The following is a 26425-nucleotide window of genomic DNA, read 5'->3' on the forward strand; positions in this document are numbered from 1 at the left end:
ACCATGCAATATATAGATATGTGAATTAAGATTTGGGAAAAGGAGTTGGTTATTGGTTTGACATGAGAAATGAGACACCTTACCATTCAAAGCTAATAATTCCTTTTTAGTTTTTTATATCCTCACATGCAAACAAGGGTCCCATTTTCATTATCTTGTTTACATTACTTTCTAAGCTACCCTCCCTTTCAACCAACTCACGCAAGCTAAAGTCATGGACAAAAGTCTCTCAACTTGTGTTCAATAATTTTCCTCAAACTATTTCTTTTAATTTTAATAAAACCTCTTAATTTATATTTTGTCATTTATTGGTGCAATATCATTGAGCTAGGTCCATAAATATCTATTTTTGAACACCAAAACCACAACAAGAGCACATCATTATTGACACAAACCACTTCGTTTGGTTTGTTATTAGTAGACAATTGATTTGGCAACATGTAACTAATCTTTAGCTTTTATGGGTACCAAGACTTTTGTTAAAATAAAGGAAAAGGAATAACATATAACTAATCTTGATATATATATATATATATCTCAATGAGTGAACTATATATGAGAGAGATATATATATCTATATATATAATTGAGTTGGATTAGGTTGTAGGTGTGTCTTTTTCAAATATCAATGATATGATGTTATCATATCATTGAGTTTCTAGATATTGATTATGATATGCTTCTTCTCATTTGTTATTTGACCTTAAAAAAAACCAAAATAATAATAATAATAATAATATTTTTATAAGGAAATTTCATAATTAATGTAGTATAAGTATACCTTCTTCTTTGAACAAATCAATTGTAGGCGGTGTGTGGTCTTCTAAGTCATTTGCAAAGTAGTTGAATGATTATCAAGCGTACCTTCCTTCTATGACTAACTTTACATTTGATGATATATATATTTATAATCTAGGAAAAATTGAATAAGTATTTGATGAGTTTAAAGACCAGCAAATGAGAAAGTCAAAAAAAATAAGACAAGCAAGGATGAGGGGACCATAATTAAATCAAAATCATGTCTTCAATCAAAAAGAAAGAATTGATCACCATATGACATCACAACCATCAAAAGACTGATATAAATCACCAACAATCTCTTGGTTAATTGGCACTAAGTTTTTTACGTAGAATGTTCGTGTTCTATGAGAAGGCAAGTTTGAATCTCAGCTTAAGCTGGGTGAGGACATAGATACATTGAGATATTAACTCGATCCCCAAGACGCTCCTGACACATGTTTTATAACATTTATATATATATATATATATAATCATTCAAATCATCCAAGGAAGAGTGAGAATCTTTCATTCTTTACACTTGCTAAATGATCTTTATAATCAAACAAAATTTTTGATGTTTTTAAACTTCACAAGTTTCTCCTTGTCTGCTTGTTTTCATTCTCTAATTTAATCACAATCAATGAATACCTCTCAATTCATAAGAACAAGATGATGATGATGCCTCTAATCAAGTATGACTTTCACCATCAAAGTCTAAACAATCTCTAAGATGAGACAAAGTGGCCTGCATGGCTGCATCAATAGGATTGCATGGCTGCAGTACTGTTCTTGCATAGGACTAGTACTTGTCCTTGTCCAACCTTGCTTAGATCCTTTTTTGTATTTTAAGTAAATTATAGGATTGCTAATCATGTTGCATAAACTTGTCACTATTACTTAATCATGTAAATAATTTGCTTTGTTTAAAATATTCACTGCATGGCCGGTGAGAATTACATAAACATGTATATATCTTGATAAATTTATATATATGTTGTATGATGAGTCTCATATAATTGACATACATAAAGTCTTGATACAAACTTTTGTGGTTGAGAAAATGGGCATCTCAAATTTTCATTATTTTTTCCTTTCCAACAAAGTTTTTGTATCATTTTGAAAGTCAAAAGAGTAGATACAAACTATTTGAATGAATACCAATAATTCAAATCTTATATTCAGTTTTCAAATAATTCAGTTAGTTTTATCTTATTATTATAAGAAAGAAGTCGGTCCATTGACCTTCAATGTAATCCTTTGTATTTCCAAAATAAGATAGATTCCTGGATCATATCATAAAATATATAAATCTCAATTAATTCTTTTCTTTTAAATTAGTTATACGTTGAAGTATTTCTATAGCTATACATTGAACATGTCACAGATGAAATTATTATTATTATTATTATTATTTAATGTAAATAGTTATATAATTAATTCAATCAAGGCGTTATCATGAATCATTGGTGCTTTTTAAAAGAAGTTTGACGCACTAGAATTCAAAATCATTCCAACTGGTGTAGCAAACAACTCTTCTTGTACTTGCAAAAGAAGATGGATTCCTCAATCATGCAACATGGAAATATGATACTTTCAATTTTTAATTAATAAAAATTAGATCATATAATGATGGTTTGATTGACAGAACAATTGTCAATAGATAAGACTCTTCGTTTCAAATTAAAAAGACTAAAATTCAGAGTTCCGCTGCTCTATTATTCCACATTCTGGCAAATTAGAAGGGCCATAACACTGCTTAGCCCAGTGGAAATGTGGAAGTTAACAACATTGTACAATACTATATGTTCATTGGGCTTTTCATAGGAAAAATAATATTCTCCACTCTTCCATGATTGCAGGACAGAGGAGATTTATCATCATGAAATTATAGTTTCTAATATATTATTTTGGGCATATGTGATAAACCATCACCCACACAAAATAAATTTATAAAATTATTAAACCACCATATCTCGTATCTATATATTTTTTTAATAATCCTTTATGTGGCAACGCTTTTGTCAAAAAATTAAAAATTAAAAAAAAAAAGCACAAAAGAAGGAAGCTGAAATATACTCTTTTTATGTCTTTTATTATTATTATTATTTTGTTAGGTGCCGGTTGGAAGACCACACCCATAATCAAAGACCTATTATACCAATGTGTCCTGCGGAACTCGAACTTTTGAATATCCTGCACCATATTCCATACTAACATATTTCACAGTATAACCAATACTGCCGGGCTAATGCATTGGACTATCTATCCTTTGCTGTTTTCTTCTCACCATTACCAGTATTTAATTGATTACTCTTTTACCTTATTTTCTTTATTCAAACTTTAACTCCTACTTTCACCAGTAATATTATTTCTAGAAAACAAAGACTGAAAACAGAACATTTTTCTTTGCAAAACAGACACTTGTGTAACCAAAGCGTCCCAAGCACTTTTTTTTTAGGTAAAAGAGAGCTTTTTTTTTTTAATCTGCAAAAGAGAGCTGGAAGCTATAAGAAAAAATAGAAAGAAGTCAAAGAACACTCCCAGACACCTGAAAAAAAGATAGCAATATTTACCCCCATTAAAAACCACAGCAAGATTCTTGTGAAAGAAAACCAAAACCTCACCGGAGCTGAAGCTTAATCATCCATTTCCTAAAAAGCCCGAATTTTCATTGCAGAACAATACAGACTTCCACGTTCAATCAAATGACAGCAACCAAATGACTAATAATTCACAGTAAAATAACAATAACGATGGTTACGGGTCACTGGTACATGACAAGGCTTTCCTCTTGCCATCCGACGAAACTTCAACATGAAAGAAATCCCTCATTTTCTATCGCCAAATCAACTTAAGCACAAATCAGAGCAAATACAAGTAAATACGAATCTACTGCAAAACACTTCGCGTCATTTCCTCTTCTTGGTAGGTGGCTGAGGGACATCTTCATCATCCTCCTCTTCATCATCCTCATCATCATCGTCATCGTCATCATCGTCATCCTCATCCTCGTCATCATCATCCTCCTCGTCATCATCATCATCATCACTTCCACCCTCACCATTTGCTTCTGGATCCTCATTTTCGGCCCCCTCACTCCCTTGCCCTTCCTCACCAGACACATTTTCACCGTCCTCGTCTTGAGCCTCTTGATCTTCACCATCCTCATCATCATCATTTTCAGAATCACTATCCTTGTCTTCAGGGACATATTCGGCCTTTGAATCTCCACGAGGCACCACATGTTTCCTTAAAATTAATATCATATACCATAACATTATTACAAAGATGCAGGCAACTTGCTTTCAATGACAATAATTAGAGAAAAGTAATCCTACCCTTTGATCATCTCACCCACTATAAACAAATCATCTGCATCAAATGACAGAGAGTGAACCTGAAATAATTTCATTCTTTAGTTAAGAAAGACCGGGTATGAAAAATTTAAAGAGTACAAATTGAAAAAGAATGTGTATTAAGTAGGAAATTCTATTTTATCTCTGCTCATGATATACTCAAAAACAATCCATCACAAAACTAAAAGAAGTATATGGAACTACGGACATTAAATTATCAAGGGACCTCATATACACATCAGGCATAAAACAGTGAATTCAACAAGGATAAGTATTCCAATGAAATAAACTGAACAAAGAAGAATAGAATGCAGATTCAAAATATGGAAATGCAAGTGGAAATTGTTCGAATAAGTAATACAATATTGTTGGCCTTGTGATGTTTTGCTGAAAGATAATTTAGTTACAAGATATTGAAATCTTAATGACACAGTGATCAATTAACAAGAATCAATACCGTGCATTAAATAAAAATATAGAATAACAAACAAACAATACCAATTTGATAGCTAAGCATTAATGTGAGTGAATTAAATTATATTCACAACCCCTTCAACATACATTGGAATGCCTATGAGTATGGGAATATGTACAAAACCAAATATTCCTATATTCAATCCAACCACATAAATATGAACCAGATACTGGATATGCAATATGGTAGTCTTATCAACTCCAAATACATGGTTCATGCAGCAACCTCTTGAAACAGTGAACCGTGGCAAGGCTCACTAATCACTAACATAAAGATTGAGATGACCACCGGACTATTTCTTGAGGATGGAGCTTTAATTCTAACAGCCACTAGAACGCATGCTGATGGAAATTAATTATCCAAGAGGCCATTATCTCAACGATGCAGACAATTTCTACTAAAATGCTATAAAGTGATGCACGATATCTATCTTTTTTCTCTTTTGAACACTAACCTTGAACCACCACCCAAAACACCCAATAAATTAAGTAAACATAAGATAAGAGTGGTGCACTGTGGAATTAAATAGTTCAAGCAAAATTAGCTCCTCTTATTTGTTTGACTAATGGAAACAGCCTATGAAGTTTACAAACTGTGTTTGTCACTGTACATGTATGTATGCTTAAGTGACATACAACAAAGAAGATAAAACCTGACCTAGGCAGAGATGAGACCATAAGAAAAACAAACTAAATCACCAAACTGACGAATAACATACCAAGGTAGACATCAACCGAATAACCTGCAATATATTAGATCAATGAACATGAGATTAAGACTGACTTTTAATTCGAACTCCCATAAATCAGACCAGAAACCATACAAGGTTACTGAAACCGTAATAACTTAGAAAAACTTCCATAGCAAAAACTCCCACATCAAATCACCAGCACAAAGCAGTATCCTAAACAATCATAGCAAACAAATTTAAACAAATTCTTTTATCGCAGTTATATAGTTACAATTTGAAACCAATGAAACAATGCAACGACCATCCTACCCATTACAAACCTCTGGTGATCCTCTGCTTGCCGAAAGGAAAAGGTAAATTACCCCGAAACAAACCAAAAGTGAATACAGGGGCAAAAAGGCAAAGGAAAAATAGTAAGATGGATCTTATTACGAAGATCAATCTGGGAATAAGAAAAACTTAAATTCCACACACAAGCACCAACATTTGGAAGTTTGAGCTACTACTACCGTCAGCAGCAAGAAGAGAAATTTAAAATTAAGCAAACATACAAGACAACAAGAGGAAAACCAAATGGTTCAGATCAATAGTGCACCGGAATAAAACCCTAAAATTCCTTTTCTAGGCCACGAAAAAGAATGAAAACTACATACTATCAACATCAAACTCAAAATTTATGCTCTTTAAAAAAAACCTATCATTTCTATGAAGAAGATGCTTCATTGCCACAAAATCGCAACTTTTAAGCCAGTGTACTGACAACAGCCAAGAAGAAAAAAATTCAAAGAGAAAAACTCACAGAAGGGAAAGATAAAACATACCGCCGAGAGAATCCAAAGGAGAGAGTTCCCAGCAGCCAGAACAACCTCCACCATTGAGAGCTCCAATATAGAAAGAAGAGCCCTCTCAACTCCAGCGCTGCTTCTCAGTTGAGCCTCCATCTCGCTCCAGAGTGCCAGGGCTCTGTGTTTGAAGAAGCTTGTGGGCGCTAGGGCTTAGTGTTAGGGTTTTGCTTGTCCTGAATTGTTGGTGTTAACGGGTCGGTCTCTATTGGATCTTGTTCGTTCATCCGTTAGGAAAGCATTTTTTTTATTTTTTTATTTTTTTATTTGTTGGGAAGCAATAAATATCTTCCATGAAAAATCATGCCGTTTTATTAACCTTTTTTTAAAAAAATTTGTATTTGAGGAAAGGATTTAAAAAAAGCGAGAATTCCTGATTTTTTTATAACCTTTTTTAAGTTGTATTTAAGGAAAGGTTAATAAAAAAAAGGAAAAATTCTATAGTTTGAGTCTGAGACAAAATTTTGAGAAAAATGAGAAAAATAAAAATACAAAAAACCAATCACCTATCTACTTTCATTACTTAAGTTTTTAAAAAATAAATCTTTAAAATATTGATAAAATGGTCGATGTCTTTTGTCAAATAAAAAAAAAAATTACTACATTTTCATAGTCTAATTTTGCCAACAGCCAAGCTGAGATGCCTTCCTGATTAAATTGAATGTGGATAAATTATTGATATATATATATATATATATAAACCACTAAAAATCATATTAGTCACACACACACACACACAGCTCCACATTCAATTGAAATTAAAAACAAAAATATATCTTTTAAAAACAAATATCACACAATACATAGAAAATACAACCTCCACATACACACACACACACACACACACGCACACACACACAGAGGCAAATGAGAAACTGCTTAATAGAATCAAATGGAAAAAAACAGTGTAATATGATTCACAACAATTAAAAAGAAAAAAGAAAAGATGGTTAAAGGTCAATAGTACAAATGCTGGGCTTTCCTCTTCCCATGCTCAGAACATCCTACATTAAAACACACCCACATTTGCTATCAACTCTTCTAAAAACACAAATGAGATTGAACTACAAATAAATGCAAATCTACTGCCATGAACCTTTTATTTTGCCTCATTTCCTCTTCTTGGCTGGTGGCTGCGGGGTATCTTCCTCATCATCGTCATCATCATCATCCTCATCTTCATCATCATCCTCATCGTCTTCATCATCGTCGTCATCATCATCATCGTCATCATCATCACTCCCGCCTTCACCATTAACTTCTGGATCCTCATCCTCACCTCCCTCACTGTCAGGTCCTTCATCGTCTGAGACATCTCCACCTTCATCATCATGATCCTCTGGCTCATCATCATCATCCTCCTCACCATCATCATCAGAGTCACTATCCTTGTCCTCAGGGACATGTTCGGCCTTGGCATCTCCGCGCGGAGCTACAGGCTTCCTTAAAATTGAAATCACATGCAATTAAGATTTTTTCAGAGATGGAGACTACTTATCAACAATGGCAACCAAAACCAAAAGGACATTCTTTGTCAAAAAAAAAAAAAAACCAAAAGGACATTGAAGGAAAGGAATTCCACCCTTTACTTATTTCACCAACTATAAGTGAACCATCTGCTTCATGTGATAGAGCATGAACCTGAGACAAGATCAAGTTTTAGCATATAAATGAATGGATACTAAGGATGGTTAAGAGAATGCATTGAAGTAACATGTGATATTTGAAGGAGCAAATGGTACCCTTACATTCATGATATATGACAAAACTTAGAGCACATGAAAATACATGACTAAAATTATCGAAATAGCCAAAGCATATCATTTTAAATACCCTCACACATGAAGCTTGAGCTATAATAGACAGTCTGAGGAATAAAAAAATAGTGAGTGAGGGACACCATATCCACAGAATCATCAACAATTATATATAATTCAAGTTGGTTAGTTAAGCAGAAGCACTGGGTAGAACATTAGATTGATAAGAGTTACAACTAAATGAACTAAAGACAGAAAAGTAGAGAATAAACTCAACACTCCAAAAGTGGTTACAGTCCACGTCTATCTATTATGCTAAGCCAGAGGGAAGTGACAAGACATCATATGTTTTGAGAATTGAAACACCCAGAAAATCAAGGTTCTGATATCAACTTCATCTAAACTTTGGGAAGCCTTCTCAAGTTAAATAAACTTACGAATTTCATAACTAGTTATTATTAGTTTTTAGACCATGGGAAAGTTGGTCATAAGATCCTCCTCCAGCATATCATAAAAAGCTCTATGTTTGTATGGAACAATGAGTATAAGAATTTGCAACCAAAGAGCTGTCCTTAAAGCCTTCAGACAGCATCATCCGCATAATACTAATGTTTGTGAAGATGAAAGGCTTTGTTATAGGAATTCTCTTCACATGATTGGAGCAAACCTCTGCTCATATGAGACAATAAGGATAAGTACTTGTCACCCAAACTCATATATGTAGTCTTGGAACAGCACCAACATATGGCAAATGTTTTCTTGAGCAAGGGAAGCAAACTTAGCAATTAAAAAAAAAAGAAAAATTACCAATAATTTCATAATTGACCAGTGCTAATTTCAAAGAAAAAAAAAATTCTGATTAGAGCAGCATTAAGTGATATAGGGTAAATCAATTAAATAATTATATGGCTGCTATGTTCAAAAATAGGATAACACACCTAAATTTGAGTGTTTTGAGGTTACAAATGTTCAACAAAATGCATCTCTAGCAAACTCTTTTAATCAATCCAAATCCTATTCCAAAACCATAAGGAGATGCCAAAAAAATTGTATAATGGAAGTAAATCGCAACTTAAACATAGGTCTGCTCCTATGCAAAACCAAGATTTCCAGGTACCGTATGGATCCAGACCACTTTTTTCTGTCTTTATGTCAGCCAATATTTAAACAAACGAAACTAACAAAACAAACAAATCAAAAAGAAATATGTTAACTCAGATTCTTAATATCAACCTTGCTCTGCTTGACTATTCATTCTACCAAATCCATCAACTATAATAGATAAGCATGGATGCACCTAACTGCAGATTTTGCCCAATCAAGCCATTACTAACACAATTTTAGCCTGTAGGTGGAAGTTCATCGGACAGAGAAGTCCTTTGGATTCAATTATCACCAAAATCAACCAGATAGATTTCATTTTTTATTTAATTACATTTGCCTCCATTATTCCAAGAAAAATCAATGAATTATTTTATCATAGTAAGCTGGAAAGGAATTTTATATTCAAAGACTGAAGATTTTCCCGTATTGATTCTAAAATATGAACTGTGAAGTAAATTGAGGTGGGCCTGTCCTCTAGGATTTGGATTTGGAAGATGAGTACTTGTGTAACTACATCATTCTTGAAAGATACTTTTACATCTTCTGAACTTTCCCGAGCTCCCTCACATAGGTCATCAGGCAACTTAGTTTCAGCATGGCCAAAGTCAAACCTCCACTATGGTAGACTGTTGCTGTAAATATAGATTCTAAAATGTGTACCATGGTGAAAAATAGTGCACCACTATCAGCCACGCAAGAATATTAACCAGTGCACAACTCTTCAAATTAGAAGGTAAACCAAATAACTGCAGAATCTTATTAAGCATCAAGGCTAACACTAACAAAGAATTCTTACAATGTGAACACAAATAAATAAATAAATAAATATATTGGGCTCATACAACATGAATCAAGGACAGCCACTTAAGTCACTTTCTCTTATGAAGCATCAAAACTAACCCACTAATAAAGAATTCTAACAACATGGAGACAACACAAACACATAAAACAAACATACAACACTGACCAAAGATATCTATTGAATTAGCTTTTTAAAGTTTCATACATTGATACATACTAACACCAAAACAGTCTTGCCTTTAATCGCTTATCTAAGACCTGAGTCAATCACTACAACCATTAATTAAGGGTGAGCCTTGCTTATAAGTCACTGTAACATAATAAATTGATGTTTCAAGAGATTATTTCTCCTAATAACACCGATATTGCTCCCAAAATAAAGTGATGTTCATGAATCATATCCATGTTCCACAATATATTCCAACACCGGAACCTTACACTAATAACAGCAAAAAATAACTTAAACTAAACAAATATATGATCAAATAGGTGAAACCTTTGAGAAAAACAATATGTTTAGTAAACCAAAAGTACTATTCCTGGATCAAAATATCCAACAGCAGCTCGGATTTTTTTAGATTTTCTACACTCATAAATCTATTATCAATCACATTCATGTCTTATTTAGGTGTTGCCTTTCACCATTCAGCATCACCAACCACAATCTACTACCGAAACAGCCAAAACATCAAAGAACACAAAAGATAAGAAGGTTAGAATTGGTACACTAGGCCATTCAATACTTCACAGTATTTAAATCCTTTAATCTATGTGATGAAATCAGCCTCCCGAGTACATTGGATATAGGCAGACTCAAGAGACAAGCACCATACAAATACTTCTTCAATTTTTATAGATGGAGTCATCCCAAATGTTGAGACTTAAAGACAAATATGCAAGATAGAGGCAAGAACTCCCACATCATAAAGGCAGATAAAACAGTAAATTGCCGAATAAGATAGAAAGGGACTGAAATAGAACTAAGGCTAACATCTAATTTGACTTTCAACTAAACAACCATGAAACAAATCCAAGGCACTGAAAGCGTGAACTAGAAAAATATCTCACATTAAAACACTACTTACCCCAAATTACATTTTTTACTAATAAAAAGAAATAAGAGAACAAGATCATAGGAAAAAGATAAGATAAAGAAGATCCTATGACTAAGAGCAGATCGAAAAACAACTTTCTTTTTAACAAAAAATAAACAATAAAAATGTTTCTTTTATCCCAAACGCCAAAAAATTTAGATAATCAAGCAACCATTTCCAGCATTACCCAGAAGAGTACCTTCAAAACCACACAAACAGAAGAAGAAAGCAACTCAATTGAAATCAGTAAAGCAACCAAATAAACCACAATAACATCTTTCTCAGATCACACAGAAGAAAAATGATATTCCACACCATCCACATGAACCCAAACGCCTAAAATCCAAAAAGGAAAAACACTTAATCACCACGAAAAGCCCCTCCGGGTCACAAAAATTCAAACTTTAAGCCATTTTGCTGATGACTCTCGATACTGCAAATTTAAGGCAAAAAGAAAAGAAAAGAAAAAATAGGAAGGAATGAAGGAAAGAAAACCAATACCACAGAGAGAATCCAGAGGAGAGACTTCCCAGCAGCCAGAACAGCATCAACCAGTGAGAGCTCCAACATGGAAAGAAGAACCCTCTCAGCTCCACCATTCCGTTTCCTCATTAGGGTCGCCATCTCCACTCCAGCAAGAGCACCAGCAATGTATATCCTGCAAGGGCCCCAAAGCAGAGCTTTTTAGGGTTCTGTTTGACGAATGGGTAGGCAAGGGTTTTGGGGCTAGGGTTTTGTTTTTTAGGGTATTTAGCGGTGGCCCGGGTCGGATTCGTATCTTCTAGATCCGATACATTTTTTTTACATAAATACCCTGCAAAATCTTGAAATTATATAATTAAAACTTTTCGTTCCTCACGACTCACGAGGTCGTTAATCAATAATTTAATGATTTTTTTAATCTTTTCCAATCAAATATTAATGTGAAGTTTTGAGATCTTTCTTTTCTAATATTAATAAAATGAAAATAAAAATATAACAGTAACAGGCATTATTTCGTATTAATATGTGTGTATATATGTTTTTTTTTTTTTTAAAAATAGTATTTTATATTTTTCTGAAGATTTGGATTTGATATGGATCTGATGAGTTCATCCCATATTGTTGTTACTCAAATAGATAACTTTATTTCTGCTTCATCCATACAAGTTATGTGAGTGGTTTTTTCTAAGACGGAACACTCTTCACGGATGTGTGACATTCGGTAGCTTTGGCTTTTATGTGCATCTGATGAGTTCATCCAAATTCACACCGACTTATGTGAGACAGAACACTCCTACTGATGAATCCTGACATTCAGCAACTTTAACTTTTATGTTCATTGGATGAGTTCATCCAATGTTGGCGTTACTTAAACTGACGATTTTATCTTTGTAACTGACAATTTTATTTCTGTTTTATCCACATGACTTATGTGAGATGGAATACTCCCAACCAATGCATCATGACATCCAGCAACTTTGGCTTTTATGTGCATTCGCTGAGTTCATCCAATGTTGCTATTATTTAAACTGACAATTTTATTTCTGTTTTATCCACACCGACTTATGTGAGATGGAATACTCCCCATAGATGCGTCTTGACATCCAGCAACTTTGGCTTTTATGTGCATTCGCTGAGTTCATCCAATGTTGCTATTATTTAAACTGACAATTTTATTTCTGCTTTATCCACACCGACTTATGTGAGATGGAATACTCCCCATAGATGCGTCTTGACATTTTGTAGCCTTGGCTTTTATGTACATCTAATGAGTTCATCCAATGTTGCGTAAATGGCTGACAATTTTATTTCTGCTTTATCCACACCGACTTTTGTGAGACGGAATACTCCCCATCGATGCATCTTGACAATTCTGTAGCTTTGGCTTTTACGTGCATCGGCGTTACTTAAACGACAATTTCATTTTTGCTTCATCCACACCGACTTATGTGAGACAGAATACTCCCCATCGATGCATCTTGACATTCTGTAGCTTTGGTTTTTATGTGCATCCGATGAGTTCATTCAATATTGGCGTAAATGATGTTACTTAAACCAACAATTTCATTTATGCTTCATCCACACTGACTTGACTTCTGTGAGACAAAACACTCCCCATAGATGCATCCTGAGTCTTGACATTCGGTACTTTTGGCTTTTATATGCATCCAATGAGTTCATCCAAAATTAGTGTTACTTAAACCAATAATTTAATTTCTATTTCATCTGCACCGATTATAGTGTGTGGCTCCTTCTATGATGGAACACTCCCATATGATGCATTTTAACATTCGGTAGCTTTAGCTTAGGGGGCGTTCATTTCACTGTAAGTGAGGGGAAGTCAGAAAATGAGGGAAGTGTCATTTCTCTGAATAGAACGAAGAATTTAGGTGTTGGATGAAGTTTTATGAGTTTAAAAAAAAAATTAGAAGTGAAAAGAAATTAGTTTTTATAGATTGACTCACTTCTCCCCACTTCAGTAAAATAAATACTGAAGTGGGCTTAGTTCAAAATTCACTTCAGTCGGAAGTGGGGGAAGTGTCACTTCCCCTACTTCAGCACAAATGAACACCAGAAATGGAGGAATTCATACCACTTCCTTTACTTCCCCCATTTTCCCTGAAATGAACGTCCCTTACAGTCCAAAATGTTGTTTTTTAAACCAGGAGCATTGGAGATTAAAAATGGATAGTTTCATTGACTCTAGCGTGGTCGTAAAGGTTTTTTTTGGTTAATCTTCTTAAATTTTTTTTTTCTAAAATGATGTAAAATTGATATCATGTGATTACTGGTTTTATTATACATGATTTCTAGCAAAAGACTTGTATAAACAAACTTCAGTAATTTAAGTTATGAGGAAACTTTGGTTTTTTTCTTTTTATAATAAATAAAATTATTCAATCAAAGATAAAATCAAGGAGACGATAAATCAAGGTGAATCCAATTTCCGCGAAAGACGTAAATAAAAATATTTTTTATTTAAAATAAACCATTCACAGATATAAACTAAATTTAAATTTGTTATGATTTAACACCTGATTTATTAATATCAATAAAATTATGGAAAAATAAATAAATAAAAATGATCCCCAGTTGGTTAATGAGCAAAAACTCGGACAACTGTGCCGAACTCAAAATAAATGTCAACCCAACACCAATTATGAGATCCAGGGCTGAACATGAAACAGTGCATCCGTTAAATATAAGTAACAGTGTATCCATTAAATATATCAAGTAATGATATTTTTATAAAATAAAAATATCGCATTGATATTTCTGAATAAAGTTGATATTAAGTTGGCATCCGCATCCACATCATTCTCTCCTTTGTTTTTTTAAAAAATAATTAATTTTTTTATCATCTAAATCTTAACTTTAAACCTTTATTCCTGAATAGTCAATTGAAAACTCTCTTTGAAATAAAGCACAAAACTTTGTGATTTACTGTTTAAAATTTAAGCTTAAATTTTAAGTTTTAGGGTTTAGAACTTAGAGTTTTAATTTTTAAAATTTTGGATACAAGATTTTAAAACATTTAAGTTTAAGATTTAAAAATTTTAAATATAATTTTATCATTTTTTATAATTTTATAAATTTAAGATTTGAATTTGAAGTTTAGAGATTTTAGATGGCAAGTTAACATGACGTAAATATATTAAATAAATCTAATACATAAATAGCATCGCTCAAATAAATTACAGACATTTGGCTATTAACACTTAATTAACAAATTGTGTTAGACCAGTATGATCTTGACATGTCTGATCTTCACATAGCCAATAATTTTGTGTCATAAGATTTAAAAATATGTTGAAAACATTCAGTGAAGAACAATGCCTTGGTACAAGCTCTCAAAATCTATTTTCCTGTTGCAAAATGGTAGTCAACCTGAGTGATTACAATAGACAGGCTTTGAAACCCTTTTCCAGTTCTTGAGCATCTAGGTTTTTTCCGATAAATACGATTTTATTGATTCTTGGTTCATTTGAGCCCCACAATCTATCTGGTGATCCCTGAAAGATGTCATGAACTCCCTGCAGCGAGGTTTGAAAAGGAAAAGCAATATGTAAGCAAATGAAACAAAACAATTTACGCTAAAAGAAGAATGCAACAATAATATCACATAATTTACATATTGCTTGTATCATCACATAATATAATACTCTAGAAGACGATGTGATATTGGAAATTAATGAAAGCATTGAGATGGTAGTGAAAAGCAAATTAAAAAACAGTTGAAAGTTAAAGCAAACATCAAGCTAAAAAGATTCAGTACTCTTACAAACACAACACTGAAACTTAACATTACTGGTTTTCAATAAAAGAGCAGGCAATGTTCAAGCGCTTCACTGAGATAAAGCATAAAATTTCACAATGAAAAAATAATATCTGGATTCATCATGAAAAAGATTTTGCAAGTCCAAAAATCTGAACAGGAAAAATTGCCTTCGGCACAAAAAGAATTTCACAGGACCTTAATAATTGTAAGCACTTGAAAGTCAAACTGACATCCTCTCCTATCAACCTCAGGTCATATTAAAGTGGCATAGAAGAAAGTGATAAAAGTCGCACTTAGCTGCCTCTCCACCAGAAAAGGATGAAGACTATGCGACATATATAAACCTAAATATGGTTACCAACAAACTGAAAAAAGCCACACTTTCATAATAAACTGCATTTGCACAATAAAAGCAGGACACACGCATACAATTAATCTCAGCAATAAAGTAAGCAATACAACACAAACCTGAAAAACAAATCTCTCGGGCATGCCATCAACAGATAGGAGACCTTTCATTCGATAAATATCATCACTACGTTCCATCAACAATGTGCCCAACCACATATTAGCCTGTGATAGAAAATTACAAGGTCACCAGCAAAGTCCTAAATTAACTTCTATAAGGATCTCAGAGTAATAAAGTTAACAAGGGCAAAGACTATGTCGAACAAATTCTCCACCAAAACTGCACATGCATAATTAAGAAGTTGGCAAATCAAAAAATTGAAGGAACAAGAAAAGCAGACCTTTTCGAGATCTAAGTTCCCTTCACAAACTATGCTTACAGAAGAAACTCCAGGATCATGCACATGATCATGTGTGTGGTCATCTGTAACAGAAAAGATGGAAGATGCCTATTAGGGATAAAACACCGATAATTACAAAATGCTAAAAGCATGAAGTGCAATCTCATAAATAAAATATTGTGAGGTGTGAGAGACTTGCTGTTGAAAGGTGCAAATGAAACAAATAAACAAATTCCTTCTAATCAAATACAAGACTCTCTAGCCACAACCATTTTCGGAACTCTCTTCAGAATAAAATCAAGCCTTCTTATGTCTTACCCATCTTGAAATGGCAATCTACTTAAAAGCAGTTATTAAAAGAAGAACAAAAGACAAAACAAAATTTTCATTCTATTACTCTATAATTTATTTTTTACAGTATGGTATGAAGAACTTTCCTGAGAGTTCTAAGTTGTGGTTCGCTTATACAATTCTACTTTCACTTTCAAAACAGCCAAGAATGAAATAATGTATGGCCCCCTGGTTGCAGCACAAAGCTCATTAGCTTCCAGCAAAAAAAAAACTAATATTTGTCATCTCAATCACAAAACCCCTACAAAAGCCAAAAATTACATCTTACTTAAATCCTAATTTGAAGCTTTTACACAAGTATCTTTCCCAGAAGCCATGCCTTTCAGTTCCTTTGGCAAAAAAGTTCAGGCAAACACACACACACACACACACACACACACACAAATATGTAGATGTTCAAACAATTATGCTTTTTCCATTTTAGTATTGCCCATACACATGGTTAACAGCACTTTATTATGAATCTATCGTATAATTATTTGCACATGCATATAGCTGGCAAATGAGCAAACCAGCTTACACACAAATAAGGTCAGTGGGTTTGGTTATGGGGTGAACAAGTTTTTCTTTTCTGAATTATCCTAATTTGCTTGCCTTGAGCTGAACTTGAACATCTCGAGCTTGGCACAAGACTGAAAAAGATGGGCTTGAGCTCAAGTTAGGTACAGGAATTTGAGCTAGAATTGCCTCACTCAATCTCAGCTTGTTTACACCTTGATCAGCTGACAGTGTAGGGTGTCAGCCAAAAATAAATTTAAAAGGCAAGGTTTATGAATCTTTCTGCAGCTGAAAATACATCACAATTTTCATCAACATGGTGAAAAAAAAGATCAAAATTTCACACAAGTAAACATAAAATGGAATATATATACCAGGAAAACACTCAAATCGATCAAGATGATGACATGTATGCTATTCATCAGACATGGCAGGCAGAAATAGAATCTAAGATGAAAGAATGATCGAAATATTGACATAGAAGTGGGAAACAATTGAAAGTTTTATTGTACATACGTAAAAAATGTAAAGCTAACCATGTTTGTGGTCATGCTCATGATGATGATGATGGTCGTCGTGATGGTGACCATCATGATGACTGTGTCCATGATCATGGTGCTCCTCCTTTGAACCTTCTTCATTAACAACAGTCTCAATCCTGAAACAGTAAAGAATATAGCTTCATATACAACAACTGATAAGATTATATATACAAAAAAAGAATTCAAGCTAAAGCCAATCATCAGTATGCCCTGTCCACATGATCTGGTTCTGATTAAATATGCTCCAAGATAGTGATTCATGCTTAAAATTTTAAAATTTTAGCCATGTCTTCCGACACTAATAGAAATGAAAAAAGGGGATTATAATATGAGGACCAATGCCAGATTAGTTTAAAGGTTCTGGGAAGATCAAATTTTGCTGGCCCTGCAAACTACTCAAGCTTACAGCTTTCACATTACTTGATAAAGCTACTGTTCACGGTTAAGGCACATTACCTACGATATTCATTGTCAAAGATGAACAAATATACAGATATAGAGTAGCAAAATTTGAAACAAGTAGACTTTTCCAGTAAATAAGCATAGATGGCCAAATAAATTAAGAACCAAGCATGAAACTCACAATTTCATAATTGATGTAATCCTGAGTTCAACATTGTTAAAAGATGAACAGATAAGGAAACATCAACCTGTAAAAATGAAAGATAGAGGAAAAATACCTCTCTAGATCAAAGCCACCGATCCCAAGGACATAATCCAGTTCAACTCTTCCATACTCAGTTCTTTTTAAATTAGCCATACTATTGATGGTCTGCATTGACAGACAAAGGATGGTAACTCCAAAATAAAACTGTAGAGACGAAAGAAAAAAGAATGCTATGCAGATTTTGATCCTAACCTTTATCCTTTGGGCCAATGATGAGATTTCTGACTCACCAACAAGATCAGTCTACAATCAATAAAAAGTAGCTTAAGTCAGCTTTTACATCTTAAATAAAGAAAATATGCTTGTAACTATGTTGAAACCAAATAAGCAAAAGAAGGCAGGAATCAAGTATTGGAAAATGTGGCTCATGTCAGGATGAGGATTTATACACAATTGCAGAGAAGGTAACTAAAGTAAAGCTGACAGAATATTTGGTCATGTATTTAAAACCTCTTCAGCCAAAAGGAAAAGGCTGCAGCAATGAAAGCCTAGGAAACAAGGAAAAAAAGAAGACTTGAAGCTTGAGATAGAAGCCTATAATTTTTTAGTGTGGAATGCATACCAAGCTCTCTCCATTATAGCTAAGGAATTTATTTTTCCAGCTAAGACAATCGATCTCATTCATATTACTATATCACTAAATATAGAGGTGGCAAGCAAACCCATCAACGTTTTTAGAGTGTAAATGTGTGCAATCCCTCTTATTGTTCATGTGTGTCTTATTTTGCAACACTGGATTATTTCATGTTTTTCAATTTACTATTGTGCATGTGTGTAACTTCCCAATTTCATTTGACCTTGTCAAAGTCATAAATGACAAAAATATTTCATGCCCAATAAAGTCCAGTACAATGTATCAAGAAGATAATACTGACAAAATATAAAACACCCAACAGATGCATACAATTATTTCTCATTGTATAAGAGCATCTAGCTGAAAACAATATTTCTATCCAAGAACAAAGAAAGAAACCAAGCAAAATAACCATTCCACCTCCCATAAACCTTTTCATATCTCATATGAGGGATCAGATTCATATCATTAAAATGAAGAAAATTTGACGGAAAATATTTTAGAATAAGCATGCATACAACAGGCAATAATCATGGCTTGACCACGCAATGTCAATTTCCACAAAGTTTTCCTGATGTAAGGAAAGTAATTAAAACCTCTTGGAATAATACGTAAAAATAAACTTTACCTTGTTTACTATAATCCTATCCGCATAAGCTATCTGTTCAACGGCCTCATTAACCACGCCTTTGGGCTTAACCTCATCCAAATGACGATCTGCATGCTTTGCATCAACCAAAGTGACAACACCATCCAACTTAACATCATTGAAAATATTATCCTCCGCATAGAATGTTTGTATAATAGGTGCTGGATTGGCCAATCCTGAAAATGAACAATAAAAATCTCAGATGAAGGAAAATCAGATACTATGCACCCTGCTGAAAATTCAACAAAATTGAAGGCAGCATGTGAAGGCTTCTAGCCTAAACAACTTGCTTACATAACTTTGACAAGAGATAATTAAGCATAAACAAAGTCAGCCTAATTCAGAACATCCAATCAAAGTCAGCATAATAAATCCGTCTATACTCGCATATTCAACGTTAGTTGAAGTAGCAGTTAAGAGCATAAACCTGTATTAGCTTGAGCTAAAGTAAACTTTGATGGGCCAGTTTCCAATCAAGTGATTAAAACTTGACAAATTATGATGCATTAAGCTTGGTCAACTTAAGGCCTTCCAGGACATCATGAGAATGTGATCTAATGGCCAATAACACTAAGATATCACCAACCTATGGTTCATAGGGGCCAACTATTGATTATGTTCATAGTCTACAAACCAGTACAACGAGCAGACACTCGCCATAATGTTTTGATCCATTGTGAAACAGATCAACAATAAATAACCTTAACGACTCCCCTTTTTAGTGGCATTTCCCCTATGAAATGCATGCTGCCGGATAACAATAAAATGTTAGAAAAATTCAAAGACATCATTTGTGTGTTAACCTAAAATTTTGTCTTGATTTTGATTTGGGCCCAAATGGATTAACTCCAGTTCAGTTAGGATCAAAGTTGGTCCAACTGAGTCCAATTTGGTCATCCAATAATTCACCCAAGTCCGATTAGGTTGATCCGATGACCCCGCAAAATCTCTAACCACAACAAAATCGGTACCCCAACAATTGACAATAAAATACCAGGTGAAAGACAAAGATCCACTTCACCAAACTCTCCCTTAACCTTAACCAAACCATCAAAGCTACAAAAAGGGTTATTCTAACCCCAATGATGAATTCTACCCCAAAACCATTTATGCAAGAATAAAGTCAGTTAATCCTAAAATAGCGAGTAAATCTATTGATGAAATCAGCTAGTGATCCAAAGATTCCAAACAAGATGAGAGAATGTGGCCAACCTTACACTAATCCACCTCTTTAATCTTCACATTCTTCCTCAAACTTATCTTGCATAATTCTTACCCGAACACAACAAAAAGCCAATCATCACAAAGACGAAAACTAAAGTTGAATATATACTTTATCACATATATGATGGAAAATCAAAACTTACCCAAATCCAAATAATGATTTATGACAACACCCAGGAAATATAAGTTAAATAGAAAATCCAGGAACAAGCAACAGCTCATGAAGGTATTGTTAAAAAAACTCAAATTTTGAAATAAACCACAACAAAGTGATTCAATGTCAAAATTAAGGATTTCAAAACTGAGCATTCAATACACACTGATTTTACGATTGAGGAAATGCCTATTGGAAGGAGATAGTAATTTTTTTGAGAGTGAATACAATATCAAACATCAGTTCAAGTGAAACTTAATTCAGTGCCAAAACTTTTTGTGTGCAAAACAGTATGTTCAAAGTGAATGAAGAACACTAAAATCTAAGCAGAGCAATTTGTATTGACTGAGCATATTTTTAGACAACATGAGGAAGCATGAGTTGGTATATAAAGAGCAAGTTGAGTGTCTCAGAAGAATAAAAAATAATCAAAGATTTGACATACCCTCACTACTGGGAATATGTGAATACAAATAAACAGCCTTTTACCTGTAGTCTCAATAACAATATGATCAAATTTTCCTTTCTTCTTTGCAACCAATTCAGATATCATTCGAACAAGATCACCCCTTACAGTACAACAAAGACAGCCATTGTTAAGCATGATTATATCTTCAGCTCCAGTAGTTTTTGCAGCAACTAATGAACCATCAATGTCGATCTCACCATACTGAGAATAGAACACAAGTAACAACGGCATCAGACTGAATGAAGAAAGAATAAATAGTTGAGCATTCGCCCCTGTGAATACTAGTGTTATATACATAAACTCCATAAACCAAACCATGGATTGCAAAACAAACAATTGAGTGATATTATATCAACTTAGATAAAAAAAAACTTCTAAATCTTAACATCACAACTTATCTCCGAATCTAAATAAACTCTTCATTAATATCACAAAAATGGGATATGGCTAGTTTCATACACCTCATGATTAAATAATAATTACGTACATAAAAATCATTTCTCAAATGCTCATTTTGGGATTTCATACTTGATGCACATTATCAGGGTGAATTATATTCTGAGCCCAACGCTAATACACACTGGAAGCTATAAATATACAGGGTTGTACATGCAATTAAAAACTACAGAGGTGGACAATTTACCATATATAAATATAGTGGCCATACTGTCCGATACATACAGATTTTGACAAAGATCAAAGAAATGCATTGCAGTCACTTCATTGAGCAACAAAAACTAGACAATGAAAAATAATCAACTATACCAACCTCATTCTCAATAACTGCTATGCGCTTTCCATGGTCAGCCGTCAAGATATGATTCAACAAGGTTGTCTGCAGTCAAAACAATTTAAACCATATTATCACAGTTCAAACTTCATCACCTGGTTGTGGATTCAAAATCCCACCACCATGCAACACAATTAACACAAAGGCAAAATGGGGAAGATATCAACCAAACGGATGCCTGTAATACTAAACAATAGAGTCATGAAAATCTAAACTCCTTCTAATCTACTAGAATACAGAATTCCCAACCAAGGACAAAAAGGGTCCAAACATAAAAGGAAAAAGCACACCAAAGGGGAATTCTTTATACCTTCCCAGAGCCAAGAAACCCAGTGATAATCGTGGCCGGGATGCGATCATCCGGAGGGATCTTCGTCATGACATCTGAGTTCTCCTCTGCCGTCGACGCCGCAGACGCGGTGAACCGCCGAGTTGCTGCCTTAGATTTCAGCATGCGGACACTGATTGACGGAGCGGCAACCCGAGTAAGGGCTCTATGGGAAGGCGCGCGGGTACGGGCGAACAAAGCTGGCCGAAGACGGACCGTTGCAATGGCTACATGGCGCTTGGCGAAGCCCAAGAAGGTGGTAGCCAGGTCCGTCGACATCACCGCCATGGCTACTCTGAGAGAGAGAGAGAGAGAGAGAGAGGATCAACAGGGCCTTATCCTGAAAAACAAAGAAAAATCTTGGCGAGGGTTCTGGAATGACGTTGAGGGGCTGGGGTTTCGCTTTAAATCAGTTTTAATTAGTGGAGGGTGTTTTCCGCAAAAGTATCATTGAGTTTGTGTTCTTTTTACTAAACCACCCTCGTAAACAATAAATATTATTTTAATGGACCTTTTTTTTGGCGCAGCCAAATTGAAAATTTTACTATGAGCAAACATAATACAAAGAAATACAATAGCTCAAAACATACTGTAGTCTGTAAAGATCAAGCATGACAAACTAGAGATGGCTACGGCTGTCCGGAAAAATCGGCCCAACCTAAAACTGGCATGTCGCATGTCGGTTCATTGACCTATAACCTGCCCATCCTGTAGACGGGTCAGTTACAAGTTGAGATTTCCCAACCCGTGACCCAGTAGGTTGACTCGCTGGGTTAAAACCCGGTTTGAAACCGGGCTCCTAAATTTCAAAATTTAAATTTGAGGCCACCCAACGGATTGGGTTTTAGTTTTATTTATTTTATATTTTTTAATTTAGAAGTAAAAAAAATTCCAAAATTAATATTTGTAGTTTTTAAGATTGTTTTTATTTAAAATATTTTGCATGAAATATTTTTTGTAGTTTTCTATTCTTGTTATATTTAATATAATTATTACTCGTGGAATTTAAAATTGTGTTTATTTAAATAAAATGTATGAAATTAATATTTGTAGACTTGTAGACTTATTTATTTATTTATTTTCAGAAATTTTCTTATTTTTTTCTTTTTTTCCTGAATTTTTCAAAAAAAATCTGATTTTTCCCTATTTTTTTGTGAATTTTCATAAATTTTTAGATTTTTTTATTTTTTTTATCCGGTGGGCCAACCTGACCAGGCCCACCTAGCCCAATCTGCCGGGTTGACCCGCCAGCCCAACCCACGGCCCCATCCGCCGGAGCAACATGGTTTATTATTATTATTTAGTAAATGCATGTTGGTCATGGGATTTGAACCCATGACCTTAAACTTGGACAACAAAAACAAAACCACTTGAAACTTTCTTTATTTTTTTAACATTAATTAGAAAATTATATATAGATAGATGTAGGATATGGATCAAAATATTTTACATATATATTTAATTTATAAAAAAATTAAAAAGACCATATAATAAATTAAAAAAAACTATATAAATCAATATGAAAAAAATATCAAAGTATCAAAAAAATAAATTTTTTTATAAATATTTTTTTCTTTAAAAATAATTATTTTGTTAATCGTCTTTTTGCTCATAAAGACTAATTCCTACATCATGCATGACTCTTAAATTCTCTTAAATAGGAGCATTCTTATTTGTCACATATATATTAGATTATTTTTGTTTCAATTTATAAAATAAAAAAATTAAATTACAAAAAAATTATTTTTTTAAATTATGTATATTAATTTATAAAAAATATATTAGTAAAAAAGGAACATCTTTGAATAATAGTTAACACCATATTATTTTGATTAGTAACTTTTTTTCAATGACAACATGATGAGCACAATAATAATCCTATAGTTAAAAACCAAAATTGAAATCTAGAGCAGACCTAAAACTATAATAAATAAATAAGTTGATGATAACTTTAATTTAAAAATAAGAATACTACTTGATATGTAATTTTTTTGTTGAACTTAAAAAGGTGTCTTAATAATTTAATTTGATAGATAAACAAATAAAAAAATGTAACTTATTTTTATCCTTTTTGAAATTATTTTGATATTTCTTAAAAAAAATTTAGTTATTATAAATTATTTTAATTTTTTTGTTGCTTGGAATTAAATTTTTTTTAAAAAATTTGTAACTTCTTTATATTTATTTATTGTTTATATTTAAACATGAAAGATGTGTAGATCAATTGGGTAATGTGATAATTCCTATGGTGATGGTAAAATATTATAATTTAGTAATAAAATATTATTTAATATAATAAAAATGATAAAAACCCGCCGGGTCAAACGGGCCTGGCCCGGACCCGGCGGTTACTGTCATAAAACGGGCCGGGTCCGGTTCATTCTTTGAGTGAACCGGACCCGGCGGTTCTTTACTGTAGCACGGGCCGGTTCCGGGTCCGGTTTTCACCGAACCGGACCCGGCGGGTCGGGCCCGGCTGGCCCGGTTAACCGGCCCGTGCCCACCTCTAACTACAACCATCCAAATAGAGATAAATTCTCAGGGTAAACTGGTGGTTTGAGCCGCACATGTAGGATTTCAATGATCAACCCATCTATCTAAAAGGCACCTTCTTTTAAAGTCATTAAAATGACAACTAAACTTCAGAAATATTAAGTCTTTGATATGTTTATATACCCTCTCCAGGCTCTGTGGCTTTTGTTGAAAAATCAAATCATTTCTAGCTCTCCATAACATATAAATGCTAGCAGATAAAGCACATCTTCTGATTTGTGCTAGCAAAGATTTCCCACTAGCTGAAACCAACTCACCTCTCTTCTCCAATCCAAAGGTTTTTTTATGGACATTGATAGCTTCTAATACCTTCTTCCATACACTAGTAGAGAAGATGCATTCAAAAAATAAGTGTTCAACACTCTCTTTACCACAGTTATAGAAAGGACATTCATTGGTACGGGTACCATCAACACCCCATTGATATAATCTTTCCCTTGTTTGCAAACGGTTATTAATAACAAGCCATAGTGTAATAGAGTGACGAGGGATATTGCTCTTTGCCCATACCAACCTTGCCCAACACACTATTTCACCATCATGAGTAAGAGATTTATAAGCACTAGATACACTATACTGTCCTTTATGGCCTGGTTTCCAAGATACATTATCGTTCTTGTATGCATCAATAGAAAAATTGTTAGAAACATAGTCCCAAATCCTGAATATGTCTTCATCCATAGGGACAAGAAGCTCCCACTTATCATCCCTCCACAAATCACATACAAGAGCTTTCTTATTCACCACAACATTCTTAATGTAAATCCCAAGAAATCTATCCATAATAGACAACTTCTATTGTTATACATTTGATTTACAAATGGGACGGGAGTACAACACAAACTATCCAATCGCACAACTTCTTAATTTTTTTATATCTCTAAAACCTCGGTACAAAAATTTTGGCAAAGTACAGGACAACTTATGACAAAATTGTCCCTATTTAAAATTAAAATTTACACTACTCATTAAGAAGGGATAACATGATTTATTTTATTTATTTATCTATTTATTTATCTTTTTTTAAAATTTATTTGTTTATTTATCTATCTATTTATTTATTTGTATTCTAGGATTAAGATATTAATGAAAATTTGTTTGTTGTGGATTAAATGTTTTTAAAATTATGTTAATTTTTTAACTTGCTGCTATGTTGTTCGGCATTGTAAAATTTGATAAGATTTTCATAAAATATTATTATATACTTTTTATTATAAATAAATATATAATAATAAAAAGGTATTATCAAACACTGAACAACAAAAAAAAACTTTGTACTATTCAATGAAAATTAAATATTAAACAACACAAGCACTTATGCTATACTTTAATTATTTGTATTGTATTATACTGCTTGTGCTGCTTTCTTTAACGAATCAAACGGACCCTAAAGTTTCTGTCTCCCAATTTATACTCGAAAGGCCTAATATTTTAATGGACTTCTTGGTTATTTGCAAACAGCTTATGTGAATTTTTTTGCTTAAGGGTTATTTTTGCAAAATATGCCTTTGATTTACTAAATACCTCTAAATTAAAATAAATAATTTTGAAAAACAGCTACTTCAATTGTTATGCACTATCATTTTTTTATTATTATCAAAATCGATTATATACTCTTTGTCTTGATTTTTATAACTTTTATGTATTAATTTAGAGATAGTCATTTTAATAGTTAAGAGAGCCTTACCTTTGTGAGCACCAATGCTTTTAACCTAA

The 26425-nt window shown here is 33.3% G+C and overlaps 3 protein-coding genes across 6 annotated transcripts; all 3 read right to left on the minus strand.

The window, feature by feature from the left end:
• Positions 1 to 3406: 3406 nt before the first annotated feature.
• On the minus strand, positions 3407 to 6337 carry LOC120255993 (ribosomal L1 domain-containing protein CG13096-like). 2 transcript variants are annotated; one of them, XM_039263761.1, is made up of 4 exons: positions 6124 to 6337; positions 5330 to 5353; positions 4119 to 4177; positions 3407 to 4029 (listed from the first exon to the last, which is right to left on the minus strand). In XM_039263761.1, the coding sequence occupies exons 1-4, from the start codon at positions 6241 to 6243 to the stop codon at positions 3690 to 3692; spliced, it is 543 nt and encodes a 180-aa protein (XP_039119695.1). In that variant the 5' UTR covers positions 6244 to 6337; the 3' UTR covers positions 3407 to 3689. The 2 variants fall into 2 exon arrangements, with proteins under 2 accessions (XP_039119695.1, XP_039119696.1); XM_039263762.1 differs by lacking the exon at positions 5330 to 5353 and having other exon boundaries at positions 6124 to 6332.
• Positions 6338 to 7004: 667 nt separating this feature from the next.
• Positions 7005 to 11632, minus strand: LOC120256002 (prostatic spermine-binding protein-like). 2 transcript variants are annotated; one of them, XM_039263774.1, is made up of 4 exons: positions 11402 to 11632; positions 7727 to 7785; positions 7241 to 7587; positions 7005 to 7148 (listed from the first exon to the last, which is right to left on the minus strand). In XM_039263774.1, the coding sequence occupies exons 1-3, from the start codon at positions 11522 to 11524 to the stop codon at positions 7254 to 7256; spliced, it is 516 nt and encodes a 171-aa protein (XP_039119708.1). In that variant the 5' UTR covers positions 11525 to 11632; the 3' UTR covers positions 7005 to 7148; positions 7241 to 7253. The 2 variants fall into 2 exon arrangements, with proteins under 2 accessions (XP_039119708.1, XP_039119707.1); XM_039263773.1 differs by having other exon boundaries at positions 7005 to 7587.
• A 2892-nt stretch (positions 11633 to 14524) lies between these two features.
• On the minus strand, positions 14525 to 22534 carry LOC120255999 (P-loop guanosine triphosphatase YjiA-like). Of its 2 annotated transcripts, XM_039263767.1 has the most exons (10): positions 22139 to 22531; positions 21808 to 21873; positions 21059 to 21239; positions 19171 to 19367; positions 18161 to 18211; positions 17982 to 18073; positions 17296 to 17417; positions 15911 to 15993; positions 15630 to 15734; positions 14525 to 14916 (listed from the first exon to the last, which is right to left on the minus strand). In XM_039263767.1, the coding sequence occupies exons 1-10, from the start codon at positions 22442 to 22444 to the stop codon at positions 14779 to 14781; spliced, it is 1341 nt and encodes a 446-aa protein (XP_039119701.1). In that variant the 5' UTR covers positions 22445 to 22531; the 3' UTR covers positions 14525 to 14778. The 2 variants fall into 2 exon arrangements, with proteins under 2 accessions (XP_039119701.1, XP_039119702.1); XM_039263768.1 differs by lacking the exons at positions 14525 to 14916; positions 15630 to 15734; positions 15911 to 15993 and adding an exon at positions 16020 to 17047 and having other exon boundaries at positions 22139 to 22534.
• Between the last annotated feature and the right edge of the window lie 3891 nt (positions 22535 to 26425).

Source organism: Dioscorea cayenensis, unplaced genomic scaffold (assembly GCF_009730915.1).
Source record: "Dioscorea cayenensis subsp. rotundata cultivar TDr96_F1 unplaced genomic scaffold, TDr96_F1_v2_PseudoChromosome.rev07_lg8_w22 25.fasta BLBR01001262.1, whole genome shotgun sequence".
In the NCBI taxonomy this organism is placed as follows: Eukaryota; Viridiplantae; Streptophyta; class Magnoliopsida; order Dioscoreales; family Dioscoreaceae; genus Dioscorea; species Dioscorea cayenensis.